This window comes from Ambystoma mexicanum, chromosome 9 (assembly GCF_040938575.1).
Source record: "Ambystoma mexicanum isolate Mex_15411 chromosome 9, UKY_AmexF1_1, whole genome shotgun sequence".
NCBI lineage: Eukaryota > Metazoa > Chordata > Amphibia > Caudata > Ambystomatidae > Ambystoma > Ambystoma mexicanum.
In genome coordinates, this window is record NC_090931.1 from 879,140,948 (window position 1) to 879,164,942 (window position 23,995).

Consider the following 23,995-nt stretch of genomic DNA (forward strand, 5'->3'; position numbering starts at 1 on the left):
ATATTTAAGTGACCCTATAAGTAAGAGAGAGAGAGAGAGTGTGTGTGTGTGTGTGTGTGTGTGTGTGTGTGTGTGTGTGTGTGTGTGTGTCAACATGGCTTAATCCAACTTGATGAGTGTTATTCCAAGGAGGAGGGATTCAGGTGGGGGTTTATGGCTAATCCGCACCCATTTCCTATGTTCACCTATGTTCACCGCACAACATACACATAGACCTGTGCAGTCTGGGTGGACACAGCCTAAAGGTACCATCCCCACTCCCCAGTCATATTTAGTTGGGAAATGACAGCCAAGAGTACATCAAGGCATCTCAGAAGGGGCAGGGCAAAATCTTCCTCCTGCCATGGCCAGCCTAATTAACTAACAAAGGCTCCATGGATCCACCCTTTCCCTTTGTCTAAGCTCTGCTGCTGGTGGCAGCTGTGCATACTATCAAAGTTTAATTCAGAGAGGCCCAAATAGGGCCTGGCTGCAGAGGCAAAACAAAGGAGTCAAGAAACCCCAACACCCCTTTCATATGCACTGTGTCAAACTGAATCTTGCTCCCACCCTAAAGTATCAATGACAGTGAGCTGTCATGTCTGTGCATAGGTGTTTACATTAGGCAATCCCCGCAGGGGGACCCCATCCAGAAGGTATGAGGGTGTGGTTTGTAGGAGACAGAAATTCTATTCTCCCCACAGCTTCAGGGAGACATGCTGCTTTAATCAGGAACCTCAGAGAGCTCAATTATTTAGAGAGACCGTTTGATCCACAGCAGACAAGAGGATGGGTGGGACCTAGTATCACAGGTTTGCACCCCTTTACCTTTTCTGTTGCAAAGCACTCTGGTTATGACCTCATGCATACAAGAGATTGTTGGTAGGGAACCAGGATTGGTTCATTAAGGTAGGCTTAGAATACACCAATCACTGTGGCCCATGTGACTTTAAAAGAGGATGAAGCCCCTCTTTGGGCAGATTATTTGAAGACTTTGCAAGGACTAACAAGAATCACTTATTTCGACCCTGGCTCAAGGTACTGTCTGCCTTACAGCTTCCACTAGTGAAGGAAGGCCAGGGTTTCCAAAGAGGGAAGCAAGATACTAATGTGGGGGCACCCCCAAATCAAAGCGGCCTTCTGATTTGTAAGGGGGCAGAGGAGAATTTATGTTCCTTCATTCATACACATTCACTCATACATCCATACACATTCACTCACTCATTGGTGCTTGGTTGGCTGTGTCCATTGCTAGTTCATGGTGTTTGTCCATCTGAATTGTATCCTACTTCGCTGCAAGATTCAGTGGCACTACAGTTGTAGTGTCTTTGGGGTGTAAGTGGGCAACCGAAGGAAGGTTCCAGACAACTGACTAGGAACTGGGGGCTCTGAATTTGTGTTATGGCATATTCTCACCTGACATAGCATCACTTAGCCTAACATCACAGAATGTGACAAAACCAGGCATAAAAGCTAGAGAAGTCATGTTTTGCATAGATATAAACAAAAGCCACTCTGCAATGTAGGCACTAGACAAACTACTTTCTTAGTTTTACTTGCTGCAAATATTTAAGCAATAATACTGTCTTGTAGTGTTTAGTTGCAAAATACACAAAACCTATATTAAAGCAACCTGGCAATATGTAAATCCTTAGAGAAACATGTTAAGTGAAAAAAAAAAATATCACTGTTTCTTTATTTCCAAACACTGAATGGAAAAGTGTAAGTCGCAGGAGGGAGGCAAGATAATGCAGATCTCACATGTCTCCTGTTTTGCACCAATGTATCTTCTTTTTTTATTTTCTATTGTGGTATGATTCACAGCAAACCTTACACAACATGCAATCTAGCCCGATAACAATTGTACACAGTTCAAATCAAAGCACAGTAGAAAAATACATAAATGAGATCAATTCATCTAAAACACATTGTAAGATATAAAACTGTTTAAATCTGTAAAAGAACTCTGTCTTACTAATAAAAATCATACCAGTTTTTCTAAAACCACCAGTAAATAAAGTGACACATTTTCCCCCCCACATCAACCTGGACCAAAATAAATTAATCGAGTAGTTGTTGTCTAAAACCACTCCTTCCTTAAAAAAAACTCAATCTATTGGTATTGCGAGATGGACATGCCGTGACCCAGTGTTTTAGGGTTTCAATCAAAATGGGATTAGTGCAAAACCTACAACCCTCTAAAGTGCTTAGTGCATTGCCACCTTTCCAATGTTTGGTCCTTCCCCTAGAATGCAGTTGATTCAACCTAAAACACACATATATGGTGCAAACCTTACTGCAAGGCAACCTCTGCAGATACAAAGGTAAACCTTCTCTTTCGTGGGGGAATTTCTCATACTCAGAATATGAGGAAAGTGAATTAATAGAGTCAGTGGTCAACACCCATCATGCTTAAAATGTTTCTGCTGTACCGCTCCAGGGTGATAAAGGAGCTCTTCTTACGATGCGCCAATCTCAACTAAAAGAACCTGCATCTTACTCTTAAAACAGATAATCAAGTTCATATTTGCTTCCCTCATCATGATATTCAAGTCACCATATAGTGAGTTGGCCGGAGGGTGCACAATTTTTGTATATATTAACAACTGTCTCCAGAGAAATCATGCCCTTAAAGAGGCAAGCAATGCCAGTGACATTGCCAACACTTCCCTCCACATCCTCCCTAGGGTCACATTCAGAAAATTCCCCAGGTCGACTCAGCACATATCAAGTGGATATAGTATAATCGGCTCAATCTTCTGCAGATGGAATCGCAAGATTGGTAAAATTGGCACACCTTAAAAGAGAGACATTTCATTTGTGAAATATGCAAACGAATCTTAACACTGAGGTCATCATTCCTCCCTTGCTTCGATGCCCTATTTAAATCTTCTGCACTTTAAAAAACATGTTAAAAGAAATTGATTAAACATTCGTTTTTAAAAGGAGCTTTATTGTGTTTCTCACTATCATTGTTTTGGAAGGAGACACAGATTTGCTCTGTAACTGGAGCTGTTTGTTGTCTTTCAGTCGGAAATGTCCCATCGCTGGGCTAGTTGACCAAACATTCATGCATAAGAAAGGCACAGCTCATAAAAAAATCAGATGTTTTATTAAAAAGTAAAGCAGGCCATTGTTAAGGTGCCAGTATTTATCATTTGCATTGTGTCACGCTATGCTAAAGGTGAGCAGATCGCTTATGGCGCCTTGAAACACCATTTGTTGTATAGGCGCTTTACAAATATCCAATACAATAAAAAATAAATTCAGCAATGGCTCAGAATTTCATGGCAACTGTGTCTCCTACAATATGTTTTTCACCTCTTTTGTTTTTTTCTTGGCAGTGATTTGTTTTGGCTGCAGCAGACAAAGCAGGGAAGGATTGCTTGGGTCGCTAATAGCGCGAATCGGGCAATTTACACCTCAAAGTGAAATTGCCACCTACTATAGCACAATGTTTGCTCACACAGCCTGCTTACACGCCTAAAAGGTGTAATCTCGGCAAGATGGTGGGGTTGATGCTTTTTAAAGAACTAAAGCTTCATGAATGATGTGGCTAACAAGCTATTCCAATCCCTCTAAGTGATGGACTCTGTCACAAAGCCGTTTTCTGAAACTGAAAAGCGCCATTTGCTTTTGGTAACTTAACTGTATGTTTAGTTTCTTAATTGGAATACAAAGTGTGTTCCCCTCATGCATGGCAATGCGGTACATGAGAGTTATCAAACAAAGACTAAGAGCTTGTTATGTCACCACACATGCTGCATAACCCAGAAAATAAGATTGAAGACAACGTAAATTGTGCCATGTCAAGCGCGTGTCAGGTACTCGTTCCTTGCTTTATAGTGTTATGCTACGCACTGGCGTATCTCCAGGTGCAACACGCGCTTCACCTTTTATTTGGGCACTTCACGGGCCTAAATAGGCGCCCAAAATACAGACACTGCAGGATTTGAAGTAAAACTTGCTGCATTGCCTGACCCCCGCTGCCTCCAGTACTTTCATAATGGCAGGAAGATGAAGATAAGCCGGGCTTCTTCCAGGTACTGCTGCACGGCTGACCCCCTGAACAAGGCCCTGGCAATGACTTGGCACCTTTCTGTTATTCGCGTGTTATCAGTGCAAAGGGACATTTGCATCTGAAAGGCAGCAGAAGAGCTTCAGTCAACTACAAATGGTGTGCCTTCTTTAAGGACAATTAAAGTGATTCAAGTACAGGCGTGTATTCAGCCTTTTGCCCTGCACACTTTCAACACTTTGGGCCTGATTCATGAAATGGTTTGCACAGTGCAAAGTGACTTTTCACTTGTGCAAAGTGCCTTTGCACTGCCAACAAGCACCCTGATTCATGGAACAGTGCAAAGTGTCTTTTTGCTGTGCAAATTCACTTTGCACTGCAAAAATACACTTTGTACAGCTCCATGAATCAGGGTGGAGCAGTGCAAAGACGTGTTACACTGTTCCATGAATCAGGGTGTTTGTTGGTAGTGCAAAGTGACTTTTCACAAGTGAAAAGTCACTTTGCACGTGCAAAAAAATCCATGAATCAGGCTCTTTGCATTCTGGTTTTTATAGTCTATCATTCAGGATGTGGAAAATAAAGCTGTAATCATACACCTTTTGCTTAATATAAGGAGTTTTATATTTTCAGATTGCTGATTTGAGCACTTTCCAAGAAATCTCTATAACACAGTAGTTGTGCAGTTTCTGAAATACACATTTTTAATATGTATACCATCTAAAGTTCAGAAGGTTACTGGGCAAGTGCCTACATTTCATAGCTTAACCAATGTACGTCATCCTATGCATATCATTTAATCTCACTGGGCTACATTTTGTATAAAGTGTAAATTGCAAGTAGGGGGCTGCAAACATTAGTACTCTCATGCTGTTAGGTCAGTTGCATGCAATTTTCAAATTGTATAAACTGGAATGCAAACGTGAAATGTAAAACAGGGCATAATGGTATTATGGCTCGATTTTGCACTCCGTTTTACAAAAAGTGTCAATACTGAATGCACATTGTGCAGCTGCTAAAAATAAGCGATTCCACAGAAATCCACAGCCAGCACAAAAAACTTGTGCTGGTTTTGATTTACAGGGGAGAAGTTGGGGAGGAAACATACTTCCCCTCTTGTCTACCACACCACCTGCAAAATGTGACAAAGATGCCCCAATTCAGTAAAGTAAGGCATACAAGACGTACACTTTAGTTGCTATGCCTCACTTTAACACTGAAGGACATGGGCATGTTAATTCTATTTTATTTATTCATGTGTTTGTATAGCGCTGCAGCCCACAGGTATCCGAGCGCATTCCATATAGACAGGGATGTATTGACGGGACAACATAAAGGTGTGACGTGCCTAGGTCAGTAGTTTGTTACAGAGGGGATTTATGTGAAGAGCAGGGTCTTCAATTTCCTCTTGAAACTTCAGAGCTTGGTTTCAGACCTTAGAGTCACTGGTAGTTTATTCCATTTGGCTATTGCTTTGGCCGAAAAGGCCCTACCTAATCCCTTTGCCCTTTTGGTTGGCATGGCATGGAGTAGGCCTTTATTTGTTGATCTAAGATTGCGACTTGGTTCATACCAAGTGAATTGTTTCTTTAGGTATGCCGGGTCATTTCCATATAAACAACGATGAGCCAGTGTCAAGGATTTAAATATGATGCGTTCATCTATAGCTAGCCATTGAAGATCGCTTCTCTCTCCTGTGATGTGTTCTCTCTTGGTTTTGCCGGTTATGGTTCTTATGGCGTTGTTCTGAATCACCTGGCACTGTTTAAGGCATCTGTTACTAGTGCCCAATAGCAGAGCATTTCCATAATTTAGCAGTGAGCGAATAGTGGCCCTGGCGATTGTTGTACTGTTTTGCTTGTTTAGCAGGGGTCTAATTTTCCTCAGGAGTTTCTGGTGATACTGGCAACTTCTTTTAAGATAAGCTACTTGGGCTTCAGCTCCTAAAGAGGCCTGCAAGTATATGCCTAGGGTCTTAACTTTTTCTGATACTGGGTATTGGTGACTCTTTCATGTCAAATGTGGAGTAGGCTGGTGTAAGTTTTTTTCTGGCGCACGAAGAGCCAAAGTTCATTAGCTCTGTTTTGGTGCCATTAAGGCACATCCAGTTAGCTTTCATCCAGGATTCAATGGTATTGTATATAGATGTTAGTTTGTCACTGTCCTGTTTATAGTCTCTAGTGAGTTCAAATACCAGTTGGGTATCATTGGCAAAGTTAGTAAAAAATATCCAGAGATGGGTCAACAGGGTGCATAAACAGCGCAGATATAAGTTGAATAATAAGGGGGGAAAACTAGCTCCCTGTGGGACGCCACAGTCCACTGGTTTGGATGATGAAGCGTGATTTCACCAGATTATTTTGGAGTGTCTATCTTGGAAGAATGATGACACCTAATCAATGGCGCCCTGGGAGCAGTTTCCCGCTAATTCCAGGGCCTCTCGCAGCTCTGGTGATCTAATAAATCAAAGGCCGCTGAGAGGTCCAATAGAATCAGCAAACCTGCTTTACCCTTGCCTAATAGGCTCAGCATTTCTGTCTGCAGGTCGAGTAGTGCAGACTCTGTGCTATGGTCTTTCCTGAATCCTGACTGTTGTGGATGGAGGAGATTGTTGCTATCTGCATACTCTTGGAGCTGTTCTGTGGCAATCTTATCTAGTATTTTCAATAGAAAATTACAGTTGGTAATGGGTCTGAGATTTGAGGGGTCCTGTTGACGTAATTCTGGCTTTTTTGGCATGGGTGTGACCGTGACTGTTTTTATAGCTGTGGACACAATGTGCTCTCTAAAGGAAGTATTTACCATTCTTCTGAGGAATGGGATGAATGCTTCTGGGTTGTCTAGTATCAATTTCTGGTAGTATTACATTTTCTATACAGGATGTGCAATTTATGTTAGAGAGTGTTTTCCTCATATTGTCCATTGTGATTCGGGTAAACTGGAATTTTGGACTAAGATGTTTTTGACTTTCTTTCTTAGTGTAGGTAGGTTGGGGGAGTCTAGTTGTCTTGCATTTTGTCATAGTTTCTCTAGCTTTGAACATTTTATTTTGAAAGGCCGTTTGGACCTTTTCACAGTCTTTGTCTGAAGACTGGAATGGCGGGGAGAGGGCTTTAGGTTTCTCTATGGTTTTCAATATCTGAAAAAGTTCCCTGTAGAGTTTGTCACTGTGGCAATCTGTTCATTGTAGTGTTTTTTTTTTTTAAGTTCAGTAAGTTTGATCTTATATTTGGTGTCTGTATTCTTCCAATTAATTTTATTTGTCTCTGTGGGACCTTTTATCCATTTCATTTCTAGTTTCCTTTTTTCTTGTTTAAGTGCAATTAAATCAGAATTGAACCATTTTTGATGGTTCATGTGAGGCCTCACTTGTTTGTCTTTTACAGGAGCATGACGGTTTAATAATTCCCGAAAGTGGTTTTTATAATTTTGTCACATGTATCATCATCAGTAGTGGTATTCATGAAATGCGTGATTCCTTTGGAGAATATAGAGGTTGTGATTTTCTTTAAATTCCTCCTGTGAATCTTGTTTGGGCCGTTGTTGGGTTTCTCAATTTGTTGTTTCGGTGTTAATCTGGCTTCGATTCTATAGTGATCCGACTAGATTCATGGGTAGGTTAATGGAGTTGTCATGTCAACATTGTTGCTAATAATCCAAGTTGATTTCCTGAGATGGAGGTGGGATGTTAGCCCATTATGTCTTATCTGCAAACATAGAGAGTCCCTAGAAGTGATAGTCATAAAAATCATCTCTTTAGTGGGCAGATGTAGTGTTTCTATATAGACAATGTCCCCATGCTCCTCTGTTAGTGGTCCCCATGCTTTCACCTAGAATTGGGCTACTGTAGCACTGACCTTGCCACAGTTACATGTCACTAATTTTAACAGGTTTCTGCCCTATAGTTAAGATGAAAACTTTCTATGTAGACTTTTCAGAAAATTCAATTGCTAATAATGTTTGACCCGCTAGACGCATTTCAATGACACTTTTCAAAACAAAAGTTTATCACAGGCACCCACAAACTGTAACTTTTGGAAAAAAATGTCTTAACACATGTAAAGGTTATTAATAAAACAAAAAAAACAATGTTTTCGGCCTACTCCCATTAATTTTCCCATAGAGAAAAAGTGCACTTTGTGGACAGCTGTAGCGCAACAACCACTGGATGGATTTGGACCAAATAAGAAACAACTTGGGCACAAAGCATTGACCTAATTTCCTTGACTGCTTTGGAGTAAATCCATCCAGTAGTTTTAAAATATTCAAAGAAGAAGGTGATGTCCCATGCTGCCAACAACTTTTATACATCTCCTATGGTGCTTTGCAGCAGAGAATCTTTTCAGAAATGAAAATCCATCTTTTTTGTTCGGTGGAAGCGATTCCCGTGTTAATACCAGGGGAAGCTGAAAACAAAAAGTGTTGAAAAAGCTATTTGGAGGACGAAAAGGGAGGCAATGGCATCAGGCTAAAGGTAGGGAGGGAAAAGAGGACACCATGTGAGGTTGGGGAGTTAGGTGTTGTCTTCGGAGCCAGTTAAATTTATAATGTCTTATTGGGGGAGTACCAGGGGAATCTTGTGAGATTACTGTGGCGATGCCACAAAACACACTCGGAAATGAATCTGCATCACACAAACCGAAGAGTGATGGGGGTATTTGTAGAGGGCCAGGGAGGGAAAACTGGTGGGAGCAAGGGAAGAGGAACGTGGCACATGGTGAGTGTCTGTGAGGACGGGGAAGTGTTTTTAAATTTCAAGCATTATCGAGGTAATACCAGGGAAATCGTGTGAGAATCAGAAGGCCATTACACTACTGCGTGCATGCCGAATCAACATCCGGGGACCAGTGGTGAATATCGGTTTCTAAACCATCAATCAGTGGTACAACGTTGTTTCATCGACAGACATTATTATGACGGCTGTTTTTATGAAACAATTTTGCCCCAAAAAATCATCGAAAAGAATCATCGAAATTTTGGGGGTTGGGGGGGAGGCAGATAAGGTGTTTGGGGGGCTCAGGAACAATAAAAAATATGTGGTGGGGTTTGGGGGTGTCCCCGCCTTTTTCGAGGACTTTTTTCAGCAAAGTTCGCTCATAAAAACACCTGTCATAATAATGTCTGATGATATGACATAGAACCCAATCAGCCCCACAACTCTATGGGAAAGGTCATACCACTGCTGTTCTAGACGGCATTGAGCATGTCATGCATTGTATGCCCTCTGCACATATTCCAAATAGGTGGGGGTAGGGATGCAACTATTTCCTATAATTTCAAAGAGCATTCTATTATTGTATTTGGGTTGTGCTTTGAAATGCGCAGAAACAACCTCTTATTGACACAAATGCACAAGGGGTGAAAAAGAATAGGGTTCCATTGTTTTGGGGGCATTTCATCACTTGTGCCAAAAATGTTTTGAGAATCTGACCTGCCCTTACTTAAAATCCACATGGATTTTAAAGGTGTTAACCTAAATGGACAGTGTCATACGGATGTTGGAAAAGATATATATATATTTTTGTATTATTGTGCCTGGTTTGAAAAACAAACCTTTACAATTTCCACAAATTACGCAATACAATTCCATAATAAAACACACAAATAAAAACAATTGCATACACATTATTAAATAGACACAGACTTAAAACGTATAAAAACACACTAAAACCATCCTACAAAGTCAGTAAATGTGGTTTAAATAATTTCATCTAATTCATACCTTCATAAGAAGCTCTAACTAACTTAGCATATCTTTAAAATGTAACAATTGCTAGCATCAGTGAAATCGATCTTACTCCCAGCATAGCCAACAAAAGATTGTCCACGTTGATCCACACTAGATTATTTACACGTTTTCCAAGAAGTGCTATCCAATGAGGCAACAACACAGGGCATTCAAGCAACAAGTGTTTCAGATCTTCCTTCCCCTTCAGGTCTTTGCAAAATCTACAATAAGCCAAATCTATAGGGAGATTACCGTAAATGCAAATGATTTCAACCGTCTCTACTACAGAAAAGCATATACACATTTCGATGCTCCGCTCCGCACTTGGAAACCTTACACGGTACGGTGCTGCAATCCCCACTCTTTTGTGTACAATACTCAGCTGGGAATACAAAGTATGCTTCACAACTGACTCACACGCATGAATCCGGTCGTTCAAACCTACAGCTGTTTTCACTTTCAAGGGGTCTGCAATCAATATCTAACATGTAATGTCCAGTTCTTCAGTTGCCCTAAGCAATATGACTGAACGTCTCTAATAAAAGTGCCTGTGCTAGAATTCAGCTCTCTCCCTATCAGGGAATACTAGGAGTCAGGTGCAGAACATACAACTTTTCATCATAAGTGGAAGTTATTTCCAAACCACTCTACTTCTCAATGACTGTAAGCCAAGTGAATGTCACAAACCTGTTAGAATAAAGAGACTGGATGAAGAGAGGGGAGAGGTAGGAGTTCAGGGATGCCTGCACATCCACTGGTTGTTGTTTGAATAGGTCAGCAGGATCACACTTATAGTTTGCAGAGCTGGGAATAGATGCCAGCTCATCCGGTGTGTTGGGTGGGAAGTCTGATAGTGTGGAGAGGGCGATTGGAAGGGGTGGGGCGGTTAGAGAGAAAGAAAGAGAAGGGTGAGAAAGGAGGACAAAAATGGTGCCCCATATCTTGAGGATTTTGAAGGAGAAGCCACTGTCAATATGAGGAGGGGGAGGGGGTCAGAGTTGAGGGGCGCAATCATGGATTTTAGGTTCATGGATTTCTAGTGAGCATGAGATCCAAGAAGGGAGATGAGATTATTGTAATAGCTGGACATGGATGAGTCTAGAGAAGTAATAAGAGCGAGGAGCAATTGTTTAGCATGTAACAAATAGAGAAGGTGAGTGGGGTTTGTCCAATGGGGGAGGTTGAGGCGCATGGTTCTCTTCAGCTATTCGATGGCTGTGCGGGTCCAGAGATGAAGGAAAGATGGAGTAAATTTGCCCGCTGGCTTATGGCACTGAAAGGGTATAAAAGTGCTGAAGTGAACTCCCACAATGCCAATTCTATAAAGTAGGCAAGAAGTTTAACAAGCACATAAAGTCAAGCCTTGACTTGGTCCCATGATGAGGGCACGTCTCTTGCACCATGGCCTAAAGAGATGGATGGAACAGTCCCTCTGGATGGAGGCATCTGTTTAATGTGAAGACAGGGATGATTTGATAAACACTGAAAACCACCGGCCACTAAATGATTACCTTGGTCCCGGACAGTGTGGACCATACCTCTATGTCCTAATCTGTTATGCTTCCATACCCTGGGCAAGGATTCATTGTCTTTCATTCACAAGTCACCCTCAACCAACGCTCATTCTCTGATTCATTTTGGCAGGCACTTGGCAGCGGCGTGATGAGGCCTGGAACTTCCACCAACGCCATGATGAGGAGCTAATCAGAGAGGAGAAGCGGAAAGAGGTGGAGGAGGAGGTCAGAGTGCAGGTGCGTATTTAGAGAGGACAAGAGGGACATCAAGAGTGGAGTTAATATCAGAGTGTGTGTGAGTGGCTAGATGTGGGGGCTCGAAGAGTTGTGGAGGAGGTTAGTGTGCATTAAAGTGTTCAGAGAAGAGGCCGGCATAAGGGCGATGGAATGAATCTTCAAGAGAACATTCCAGACATTTTTAGGTTCTACACCTTTTTTTTCAATCACAGTGTGTTGTGCTGAAATGAATGCCTAAACTGGTGAGGATCTTCCTCGTAACAACATAGGCTATTTTCTTCAAAGTCTTAAATAAACCATTCTTGGGATGATCAAATAATATAATTCCGGACTTCTTTGACAGATGGCCTGAAAGTATCCAGTTGGCCTGGTCTCTAGCCCGCTCTCCTAGCCCCCAACGTTATATTATTTTTGGGTGCTACAATACAAGACAGTAGCCCATGGGGGTGATCTAAAACACAAAGGGACTCCTTTTTTAAGTCCCATTAATTTACGCTGAGCGGGACCTGTTATGCACGGTGGATTGTAAAAGGGGATTGTAAAAAGGTGACGTACATGTTTGAGCGAAACCCTTTTGCAGTCTGACGTGCAAAATGAGTAAATGCTGTCTGCCATTTATGCATAAATACAGTGTGTACAAAAGATGCCTATGGAATCCCCCGGCTTTTTGCTAGAGAGAAAAGCAGGCGGATTCCTTAGGAATTCAAAGCATGTGCACCAGTAAGAAAATATATGCTGGCTAAATGCTGGAGCACTTTATATGGCGCAGAGGCAAGGGGAGGCAGAATCATAACTTCTGATCAGCACCTTCTTTCCACCATACAAATGAACGCAAATAAATTGAATGCGTAAAAAAATCTTGCACATGACTTTCACACTTGGAATTTACACTTGGAATTTACATTATGCCTCATTTAAAATGAACTCCAAAGAGTGCGTCAATCCAACAGCAAATTTAAACCTGATGAAGTTCTGTTCTAGAGAAATTGGAAAACGGCAGTGTTTTGAAGAAGCACTTCTGCTTGAAACACGTATCAGCAGACTGTTTATTTTTGGATTGACACACTCGTTGTTTATTCTAATTTTGCTCACCGTGACTGAACAAGAAGCGCTTCTTGTTTGTCTTGGTTGTCATATTTCTGAAATGTGTGCTCACTATTGGGTGCTTTTCTCTTAGACGGTGATCTAGCACAAGCCATGAGTTTCAGGATTGGCGAGTGCAATGAAGTGCAACTGCCAGGTTTGGCTTCTTTTCTACAGACCTGGGCTTGACATCAGCACCACCCAGGCGCTGAGTGATGCATTCACTGTGTCGAGGTTCCATGGGCTGGTTTCAGGTGGGGGCACGCTCTTAGATTGATGCCTGAGGAGTTTCAGAGACTGGGAATCTGAGACCACTAGAAGTCATTACAAGGTCAACATGATAGAAGTGCAGACAAGCATGGAAGGGATTTGAGGAAAGTGGTTCTGTACTAATGGGAAACGCAGGGTGGAAAACTAAAGGTGCCAGAAATTATTAGTTCCAAACTTGCAGCTATAGTGAACTTATTCTGAGTTCAGCAGAGCAGGAAAAAGTCGGTGTAAAACATTGCATTAATGCCAACTTTCTGACGCTTTAATGCATCACCGAATTCCAAGATTGGACATGAAGCTGAGGAACAACCTCCAGCATTTGAGGTGTTGTGGGTGACCAGAAAAAAACAGCACACTATAAAGCCAGTATAGAGTATTTCAGATAGCTCAACTAGTTAGGTGCTCACCTCTGATGTCTGTGTGCATTCTGCAGTCATGTATTAGAATCCCAGCAGGTTTTGCTTAATTCTTCATTATTCTCAGGTCAATAAATTGAGTACAGATACATTGATAATATTAATATTTATTCTAAGGTTTCTTAGAAGAAGGACAAAGCTGGGGTTAACCTCTATACAAAACGTAATATTGTAATGTGTCATTAAAACAGGGAAGAGATAGAATTCGAATTGGTAGATCCAAAATTAACCTGGCTATCATGAAACACAAAGGTAGGAAACTGTACAGAGTATGGGGGAAATCACAGTAAGAATCAGACAAGACAGCTTTCGAATACCACACCCCGTCCTACCAAATAGATACCTCAAATGTAAAAATATCTTCCAACTGGCAAGTTCAACTCATCTAGCAACACGTGCCAGAATTATTCAACATCTACAGTACATGGAAATTACCAACCCGGAGGGTAGGAAACCCAATCTTTAGCCAACCCCAGATTGTGTAGAGGAACTATCATATTCCTCTATGATAAAATTCCAAATCATAAAAAATCCCCCTCCCACTGGCTGCTAAACTCTTAGTTCATCTTCTTACCACACCACACAGTTCAACTCATTCCCACTAACAGCTGATTCAGAAATATGCAAGATCACCTCCTGCACAAAAGCCTTGGGGGGGCAAAAATATCCCCTATCCAGCTGCCTTCATCAAGCAGCAGTTAGATGCTGTATACCCAGGGACCACTGCTCTGTGCAATGCACCCCTAAAATCAGCCTCTTTTCCACACATTCTCAAGAAGGCCTGCATTACCCTTATCCTAAAAAACGAACATGCCGCTAGCCAACAGCGTACAACACAGTGAGTGATTGGAACGATGCAGCACATCTCTACAGTAGATCTGAACCTTCCTCTCCTTCTGGAGTCAACCAATCAGAATGACCTCTTCCTTAATTGAGAATATCCCCCATATTGTCTCCCAAAAATCCTCACAGCGTCTGATCATTTCCAAGATTCACATGTGGCCCCTGGTTCACATGATTATGAACATCCACTGCTGTCCAACTGGACACAGGCAATTCAACTCTCCAGGGAGATTAACCCTGTCCATCGAAATCAAATCAATGACTAAGTCATGTTACCACTGCGTTATGAATTGAAGCTGGCTGTTCCAAAATGGATACAAAAAACATGTTCTGGCAACTTTTGTTTCAAACGAGAATTCTCCACCACTGTCGTGCCTGCAGGAAGTGGGAGTAGCCGACTCACTTAGGAAGACTGTGAAAAGCATTGGCATTTGGTTTGACTCAGACTCCTCCACTCAGGGGTTTTCAGCCACCATCAAGATTACAAACTGGCAGCGTGTGATAGTAATTGATCCCAAACGATGCCCTGCATTTATAAATGAATGTGGGACTCACTCACCAGATCTCCAGCACTGTGACGCCTGGACTTATCCAGCACGGCCACTGCCTGCATTATTTCAAAGGAAGTATAGAAGTATAGAAATATTGAAGATTGAAGCATTGAAAATTGTGGGTCAGTCAAGTGGGCTCTGTTTGATGATAGGAAGTCAGACCCACTCTGACCTGCCTTGAAAAACCTCCATGTCCTCATAAAGAAACCATTCATTTAATTCAAATTACTATGCACACCTTGCAGAGCCTTTGGGGGTAAAGGAAGAGAATACCTGCAAAAACTGGTATCTTATCAGATCCTTGGCTGGAACCTCTGATAATTTATTCACAGGCTAATTTCTCAAACCAAATTCAGATGCATGAAATATGGAAGAAAAGCAACCAGAGTACAGGGACCTCCGATCCAGAAATGTCTTGGAGGGCCACCTCATGTCTATTTCCAACTTCTTGGCCTTCAACACAACTCTGAGAAAGAAAGCTTTGCAAGACATCCCTCAACCCTGAATTTGACTTTGCCGGGCCCACTCCCCCCAACCCACACACCGTCCAACTAGCTGAATACCAGACCTTGCAAGGAAGGGCCTTACCTGCGAAGGACTGATGCTTGATACTTAGTACTTACACACACACGTGCCTGCACGTCCCAGTGAGATCTCCTGTGTGGCCATACAGTTTAACAATGTTCAGCATGGAGACACTGAGACAAAAAGGGCCTACATTTCTATTCCAAAATGTTTTATCAGAAGCAGCTGAAATTAAAGGCTGTCTTATTCTGTTGTTTTGAAGTGTTTGTCAAATTGTCAAATGGAAGTTGTGTTTATCATCTGTGCAGGTGGACGAGCTGATGCGACAGGAACTCAAGAACCTAAAGGTAGCTGTGGATCGAGAGAAAGGGAAGAAGAAGAAAGGGAAGAAAGGTGGAAAGAAGGTGAGAGGGCACCCATCAACACTAGACAATTTAGTTCCATGTGATGTTACCGAAAAATGTCATAACGAAAACATTTTTACTGACACTTTAATACCGAAAAATACCAGATGTTCTATTTTTTTTTTATTTGGTGGGATCCCCTCTTTGCCCCCTGTTTTGCAATGATTAAAACTGCACTCCAACCCGCACCCTTCCCTTTTTACTCCCTTGCTCCTACTCCACCCACCCCATGCATATATTTAATAAAACATGTGATTTTCGGTATTTAAGTTTTGGAAAAATTTTATTTGTTCTTTTTTTTCGTTAACATCACTAGATACAGACATATTTAGCTTCATGGCCTCTAGTCACAGGATGCATGAGGGGGGGGGGGGTTGGTCACATTGAGATGTAATTAGATTCTAGTACACAAGAGTACATATGGTCTAGCAGGACACAGTCACTCGATCCAAAGGATGTCCATGAATACCGAGACCACCTAAACGTGAATTTGGACATCCGTGCAATCAGTAGCTCTTGCGTGACTCCTCATGCCATAATGCCTACAAGATCTTATGGATCTATGAACATTCTTACCTTTTTTTTTTGCTGAATTGCAATTTTACCAAATGTTTTTTTAGCAGATTTTACTGCTTTTTTACCAGAAAACCCAGGGGCAGACCACCCCTTCGACCCCCAACACTCCCTTCCTATATACCTTACCCAAACTTACCATCTATATTTTTGTGGTAAAAAAGCAGCAAAAATAAATTCTGCGAAAATGCCATTCGGCAAATGTGAGTAATGCCGACCTTATAGGAGCACAAGCAGTTACCTCACCCTATGGCACTGATGCATATAAACTATATCATAGTCGCCACCAGAAGGGGCCCAATAGGGCAAGGGTGGCCAGAGGCTTTATGAGCTCTGGTTTAAGTCCCATATGTCTGGAACTGTAATACACAACAACATTAGGACACTTGACCTGATAGCTTTACCTGACAGCTGCCCTAGAGTTAATGCCACCAAGCACAGGTCCACAGAACTCTGGTATTTTCAGGATGGCGGGGGGCGGAGGGGCTGGGGAGGGCATTTGGAGACAGCAGCAGATGCAGAGTGACGTGGTGTAATCTGCAAACAGAGATTAAATAAAACCATGGGGCATTACATTGATCTGGGGAGAACCTTAAAAGAAGGAAATGGGGGATTTCCAAGGGGAATTAGTGAACTCTTCCTGTGTTGCTTCACTGCCAGCCCCTTGGCCCTCCTCTTCCTCTCCCAGAATCTCTCTTCCACGTCACTGCGTCATACCTCATATGGACGGCATTCTGTGCAGCCCTGCCTGATCTCGGCCTATGATAGAAACAGCAAACTCCATGCCCCGCCCAGGCAGATGCCACTTTCCCCCAGGCCTTCCGTTATCATGTTCTTTTCAATCCCTAAAACATCAAAATAATACCTTTATATCTCCTGCCCCTGGCCCATATTGGGCCAGTATGGCTAAAGGCCCTCGCTGTGCTTGGGCATTTAACTCGGCCTTCAATGCCCATACCTTTCTGTACGGCCCTCCAGCAGGGTCTATAATGCTTAACTTGCACATGGATTCCATTATAGACCTTTTCTCTGGCAATCACAGTGCTCTGATGCAGTCTATAATAGCTCATATGGGCCTCATTCCAAACATTATTCGTGAGCATCACAGAATTATCTTTAGGTGTGTAAAGGCAGAGGAGAGGGTGTACAGTTCAATTCCCCAACCCAACCAACAGCTACAAAATACAAAACGTGTAAAGTTTATTGTTACTAGTTCCATGTTCATTAAATACAGGTTTCTTGTGTGCTCATTGGTTGTTGCAGAAATAATAACACTTTCCTTGTTACTTTCAAAGCTTTATGTGCTAATCGTTTTAGAGACCTCAGAAGGGGTCATTGTCGTGCAGGATAATGACCTTTCCCCCACTTAGAGCCCCCAACACCACCTCAGGCAATACTTTGGGGTCCACGATAATGACCCGACCCTTCCCTCAGTGTACAAGGCTTAAATGTTTTACTAAACGAAGCTGCGATATGAAAGGTTTCCGAAATGTCTCAGTTGGTTTCAAATGTAAGGTCTTCCACTCGGTTGATTGCATCTATTGCAAGCTATAGTGTTAACCTCGCATTCACCATCTGTGGACCAGCATAATATGACTTTAGATTAAGGATTCTGTGTGCTAGGGCACCTGCGAGGATAATACCACTGAGCAAACTCACCCTGTAATGGTCTGTTGCTTTGACACTTAAGCTCCTATTCACCAGCTACTGCTTTTGTGATTTCCAGAAAAAGAAGAAAGGAAAGAAAGGTGGAAAGAAGAAAAAGAAGGAGAAGGATTTGACTCCAGACAGGTATTTGAGAGATGCATCGCCACTTTTATCCGATGCCTTGCATGCGAGTAGGAAGAATGAAGCCACAACAGGTATTGAGGGAAGACTTCCCTTACAGGACACCAATGACAACTAGGAGCCTGTACAGGGGCCAGTCAGAGAAGCAAGAGATCCGTGGGGAGGGAGAGTCTGGGATGTGGAGTTATACAATGATGGATGGTGTGGAAAGAGGGAGCAAATGTGGAGGAAAGAGGTAGACTGGAATAGTAGACAACGTTTAAAAAAAGAGTGATAGTGGTAAAAAGGAGGGTTAAAAGGAGCACATATGGGTAATTGTGACCAGCACATGGAGGAGCAAGCAAGACCCTAGATACAGAGGAGGGTGGGGAATGTTTTGGGGTGGCCCTCACCCCAACTGCTTACATACACATGGAGCTGAGCCAAGTTCAACCTTCCTTTTATCTCCTGCATACAACTAGCTTCCTTCCCCTCTTGCCCTCCCCTTTCTCCCCGCTCTCAAGTGCCCTCCTTTTCCCAGTGTCTCCTTCCTTAAAGGGCTGGTGTTCCCTTTCTTTCACAACACCTCCCCCCACTTATCATGGTCTCAGGTCACATTTGTTCAATGAATCTCGATGGCTTCCGAAAGACCTGGGGCAGTCTCCCTGGGGACTCACAAGTCTCTCCTTGGCTTCCTCCCTCAGGTTCTTTGCTGTATGCCGTGGGCAGGTCAGTCCCTCTTTCCTCCAGTGATTCTTCTGATGACCTGGCCCTTCCTTCCATCTCCTCGGGTGGTTCCCACGCCTCAACCTATGAGGCGTTCAGCCTGCGGAAAATGGAGGCCTTCCTAGTTATACTTTGTACATCCCTCATTGCGGTGGTAATTGATCCTTAACTTCCGTTACTCGAAAGGGTTCAGGGTCGTACCTTGTGTCTGTTTTCCTCTGTTGCCTCTGGTGTACCAGTACTTGTTCTCATACTGGTAATACTGTCTCTCTCTCTCTCCTCTCCGTTGGCCCATCTCTTTGCTTGCCTTTTCCTCTGTGTCTCTCTCTCTCTCTCTGATTTTGGCATCTTGTTCCTCTGTGTAATCTTTGAACTTTAGCAGCCGGGTTCGGGGCTTGTATCTGATCATGATCTCTGTTGGGGTCTTCCCTGACGCTTTATGTGGCAGGGTCAAGGCTTGTATTTGATCATGATCTCTTTCTGGGTCTTCCCTGTGGCTTTGTGTGGCATGGTGAAGGCTTGTATTTAATCATCATCTCTGTCGGGGTCTTCCACCATGGCTTTGTGTGGCATGGTCTGGTAGCTTCTTAACATCTGACACAGAGCTTGTGGTAATGGCATTTGATCCACCGTCACTTTCTGGCAGGTCTTCTTGAAGGGGGCCATGAATTTCCCCACCATCCTGTCTGCTTGTGGGCAGAGTGGCATGGTCTTCTGGTGTATAAATCCTAAATGTGCTGCAAACCTCTTGAAATTGTAGCCTTGAAATGGGGGCCCATTTGCCGTCTTCATAACATTCGGTATGCCCCATTCACTGAACAGTTCAGCTAGGACTCCCACTATGTTGTGGAACACGGTGGAATGGACAAGGCTCACCACTGGGAACCATGAATATTCATACATGGCCACCAGTAAGTGACCACCTTCTTCCAGTGCTCCATAGAAGTCTAGTGCCACTCGTTGCCACTGATCTTTTGGAAGTGGGACCAGGCTGAGCGGACTCGGGTTTGTATTTGCTGCTGTCCTCTGACACGCTCAGCAGTGTGTCAGTAAATCGTCTACTATGACATCCATGTATGGAACCACACTTGATTCTGCAGTATCGTCTTTGTGTTCTCTAGCCCTCTTTGACCCTCTTGGACTAGGTTGAACACTGTTTTATGTAATGCTGTGGTACTACTAGGCGATTCCCTCTCAGTAGAAGGCCTTCATCGGTTGTGGCTAGCTCGTTCTGTATTCTGGCCATCTTTTCGATTTCTTTGATGTCTACCCCCTTGACTTGCTGCAGTTCTGTTTTGTGGTTCCTCCATCTGTTTGTGTTGGCGAGATGGATTACGGCCATAAAGGTGGGATCCTTCCCGCGTGGGTGTTGGGCACCGGGGTCACTGTCGGATCCATATTTAGCATTATCACCAAGTCTTTGAGCATTCCCACACCCTCAAATAGCGCCGGGAATGAAGTTTGTATTCTCTCAATCATCATGTCCTGGTGCATCACCAGGTTTAATTCCTTGTCCCTCGTTGGAAAACCTCTGACTGGTCATACCGGATGTCGATGCGGGCAAGAGCCCTGGCTCTGCGGTAGCTCAGAAGGCATTGGCCAGTGGCCATAATCCGTATTATGTGTATGGTAGCAGACACCACACTTCTCTTGTGGCGAATTGTCCTATTGAGGGGAGTGGCAATGCTGCTCACCATTGGAATAGTCTTGCTTGGGATGGACCCAGAGGGTATATGTCCTTGATCATCTGATATAGGGACCCGTTCATCACATTCACGGTGGCCTCCGTATGCACGATGAATTGGTGGTTGTGCTCCCCAATCTGGATAGTCACTCTTAGGGCTCAAGAATCTGGTCTGGGTCTGCCGTGGGGGTGCGGGTCTCCCTGGAGATCGGTGCGGGCCATCTTGCTCAGGGTACATTCTGTTGCTGAATCTTCAGGGTTGTTCTAGGCGCCCTTCTGGTCCACATGGAATGAAGTTCCTGCAGGCGGGTAGAATCAGTGTCTTTTCCTTGCACATCGCATGAAAGTGGTTTTCTTGAACACATCTCATGCACATTTGTCCCCAGGCTGGGCACTGTCGTCAGTTTGGAAATTCAAATCTGCACCAGTAGCATTGTTTGACCCCTTAATATCTTTGATTTGGACTGGTTTTGTTCCTGAAACTTCCTGAAACTTCATGATGGCATCATCTGCATGGTGGCCACTGCGCCTGCTTTCTTTGGATTCTCCATGGCAGCGGCTTGGATGTCTACTCTTTCGTAGACCCTGGCTAGGTCAATGATTTCTGGCAGCGATAGCGGTGGTTTCTTTAGCAGGTGTTTCCTGAATGCTTCAAGGTGCACCCTTCTATGATGCGAAACCAGATGGCCTCATTTTCTGAGAAGTTCTCAAAGTCACAATGTGTGATTTTCCTATGGAGACTGAGCAAAAACTCCCCTATCGTCTTGTGAGGAAGCTGAACACAATGATTGAACATTTATTTTTCATAGTCCCAGCTGGGTAGCACTGCCAGTTTCTTGTTCAGTGCTGCACCAGCAGTGTGTACGTCATTCTTTGTTGTAGAGGAATTGTCTTTATGATACTTTTAATTTATTTTCCTGCTAACTTCGTAAATATATTGACTATGTTCGGTGAGCCTTGGTCTCCTACTGCGTTTATAAAATCGTTGAACCCTTCCATCCATTCTTCTCATCTGTGGCCTTGGTCATGTTGGGGCTGCAGAGAAAATGGACTTGGCCTTCTCAAACATGTTTCCTTCGGCAATATGGTCATTACATGTTGTGCAGGTGCCCCTGATGCCACCTGTGCCCCCAGATCGCCTTGTGCGTTGTCCACCATCTTGTTCGTCCCTTTTTCCCCTGGTAGATGCTGGGGTGGCTTCTGCAGCTGCTCATGCCTCTGGTGGTGTCACCGTGGCCCTCTCTCTCTCATTCCACAGTGTCTTGTCTAGCTTCCTGTGGTGTGTTTCTTGTCCTTTACCCTGTAGTAGGTTAACTGGTGCCCTTTCCTGGTATCACTGGCGTGCACGTGGGCCCTTGTGTCCTCCTACGTGGTCTTTGTTGCACTTGTCTCCTCTGCTCTACTTTATTTTCTCCCCATTTCTACTTTCTTTCCTTTGGCCTTCTCCCCAGGTCTATGGTGTTTGATGTTCCTCTCTCTGGCTACCTGGGTGGATCCCTGTACTGTGCATGTGTGCCTTTGCTCCACGGCCGCCTCCTCCTTTCCTTTTACTTCATCCTCGGGCAGGTGGTTCTGTTTGCCTGTCCTCCTTACTGTCTGTAGGTCGTGGTATGATGAGATAACCCTCTTTCTTGTGTGCCCCGCCACGGCACTCTTTACTATGCGGTGAAGGAAGGCACGTCTCCGCCTCTTCAGTCCCTGGCCCTCATTCCGAGTATGGTGGTAGTCATGGCGCTTTTTGCGCCATGACTGCCTCCCATACTGGTACCAACTCCGGCTTGGTTCAATGGGGATTTACCGGTCCATTCTGACCTTGGAGGGACCGGTAAGTCCCCATTTACCAAACCATTCCCCATTCCCATTTGAGCCCCAATGGGCTCAATAGGAATGGGGAGGGCGTAAATAACGGGCCAGCGTATGCCAAGCCCGTTATTTGCACCCAGGTCCCTAAACGGGTCCCATCCTTAACACCTGGTCAGACCAGGCGTTAAGTAAGGGACCCGCTAAGGGACCACGTAGTAGGGCGGTAAGGGATTACCGGCACCGGTCTCCTTACCGGTGCCCGGTATCCCTTACCGCCCTACTCGGAATGAGGGCCCCTGTGTTCCGGCTTTCCTCTGGCAGTGCTTTCGTTCCGGCGGGCTGGATCTTCCTGCCGCTGCAATGATTGGCCTCCGGCTCCACGCCGCACCGTTCCTGCGCTCCTATAACTTGGAGCAGACCGCCTGGCAGCTGAGCGATCTCATCAGCGGATGATTTCCCCGGTCACCACCACCTCTGCTGCTTTCCAGGCACATCGATGTCGGGCGTGGCCCTCCACACAGGGTCGGTTGCCTTGTCGCCAGTTGTTTTGGGGTGACCCTAACCTCAACTGCTTACAAACACACCGAGCCGAGCCAAGTTCAACTTCCCTTTATTATCTCCTAGAAACAACTAACTTCCTTACCCTCTTTCCCTCCCCTTCTTCTCCGCTCCCACGTGCCCTCCCTTTCCCAGTGTCTCCTTCCTTAAAGTGCTAGCGTTCCCTTTACTTAACAACAGGGAAGAGACTGAGAAATACATGCTAGAGAGAGAATAGGCCCTGGCGAGGGAGAAACACAATCACTAGAAAAGTAGAGCGACTAAGAAAGATGTTATTAATGAGACAGTGTGATGGGTCGGAAAGAGAGAGACTGGACACTAGGTAGTATAGAGAAAATGAGGGGTGTGGCTAGAGAAGGCTTCCCACAGCTGTGGACAAGTGGAACAGGCCAGGGATAGGACAGCAAACATGTGCAGTGGTGCAGCAGTGAGGGCCAGGGTAGCTAGCGCGGGACATTACTCATCCAGATGCGGTGTCTAGATCCTTGGCTCCCGCTTGCCTCTCTGTTGACACCAGAGCCCAGGGGTGGAATTTGAGCCCCTTTCATGTGGGCTGCGCATCTGTACAGTTCATCCCCTGTGTGCCAGCCCTGATGTACTAGTGAGCTACTGTGAAGGGAACCGTCTGTTACAGCTGCTTGTCTCTCTGTTTAATCTGCAGGACCATTGATTCCCTGTATAAGGAGCTGGTGGAGGAAGGCTTGCTCATACGGCCTCAGGAAGTGAGGCTCTCCGATTACATAGGTGAGGCCCCGAGCTTGCCTTCACGTCGGCAAAGAGACACTGACTTCCGCAGATTCACAGCTCCAGGCCTTCAGCTCCTAGCAGTCAGTCTGGCGCAGCCTGTGTGTGGGGCCAATGTTGCAACTTCGGCTACTCGGAGAAAGACCTAACTCGGCTTCAAAAAACCACATGGCGCCCTTTCGTGCTCTATACAAAGCCAAGTAGAATGTGGCTGGTGGGAGGGCTGCAGTATTTGCTTTCCACCAGCAGGGGAGCAAGGGAGAAGATGTAGTGATGTCAAAGGGAGCATCTGAGTGGTTTAGACTCAGGTGGGAAACACTGTTCCTTGGAGTGGGTGGGAGGAGGGGGGCCAGTCCTCCTACCCCTCGATTGATTATTGTTCTCTAGTTACTCACAGCTGTTTTGTGTCTGTATCATGACAGTTGTACCTTTTCTGTTGGTATATATCCCGCAGGGGAATCTGAGTAGAACACACACATCTCTGCAGTAACACATCCTCTTGCTCAGGATATGTCCCACTGACTGCAGCCCTTCATGTCTATATCACACACACACATGACCCCTCATTGTCT

General features: G+C 44.3%; 1 protein-coding gene across 1 annotated transcript in view; it reads left to right on the top strand.

Moving 5' to 3' along the window:
* Positions 1–23,995, top strand: part of IQCA1 (IQ motif containing with AAA domain 1) — a 1,010,495-nt gene that overhangs the window by 766,298 nt on the left and 220,202 nt on the right. Inside the window, exons 10-13 of the mRNA XM_069615989.1 lie at positions 11,370–11,476; positions 15,473–15,568; positions 17,868–17,932; positions 23,341–23,423. Coding sequence (XP_069472090.1) covers positions 11,370–11,476; positions 15,473–15,568; positions 17,868–17,932; positions 23,341–23,423 — 351 coding nt within the window. The remainder of the gene's footprint in view (positions 1–11,369; positions 11,477–15,472; positions 15,569–17,867; positions 17,933–23,340; positions 23,424–23,995) is intronic.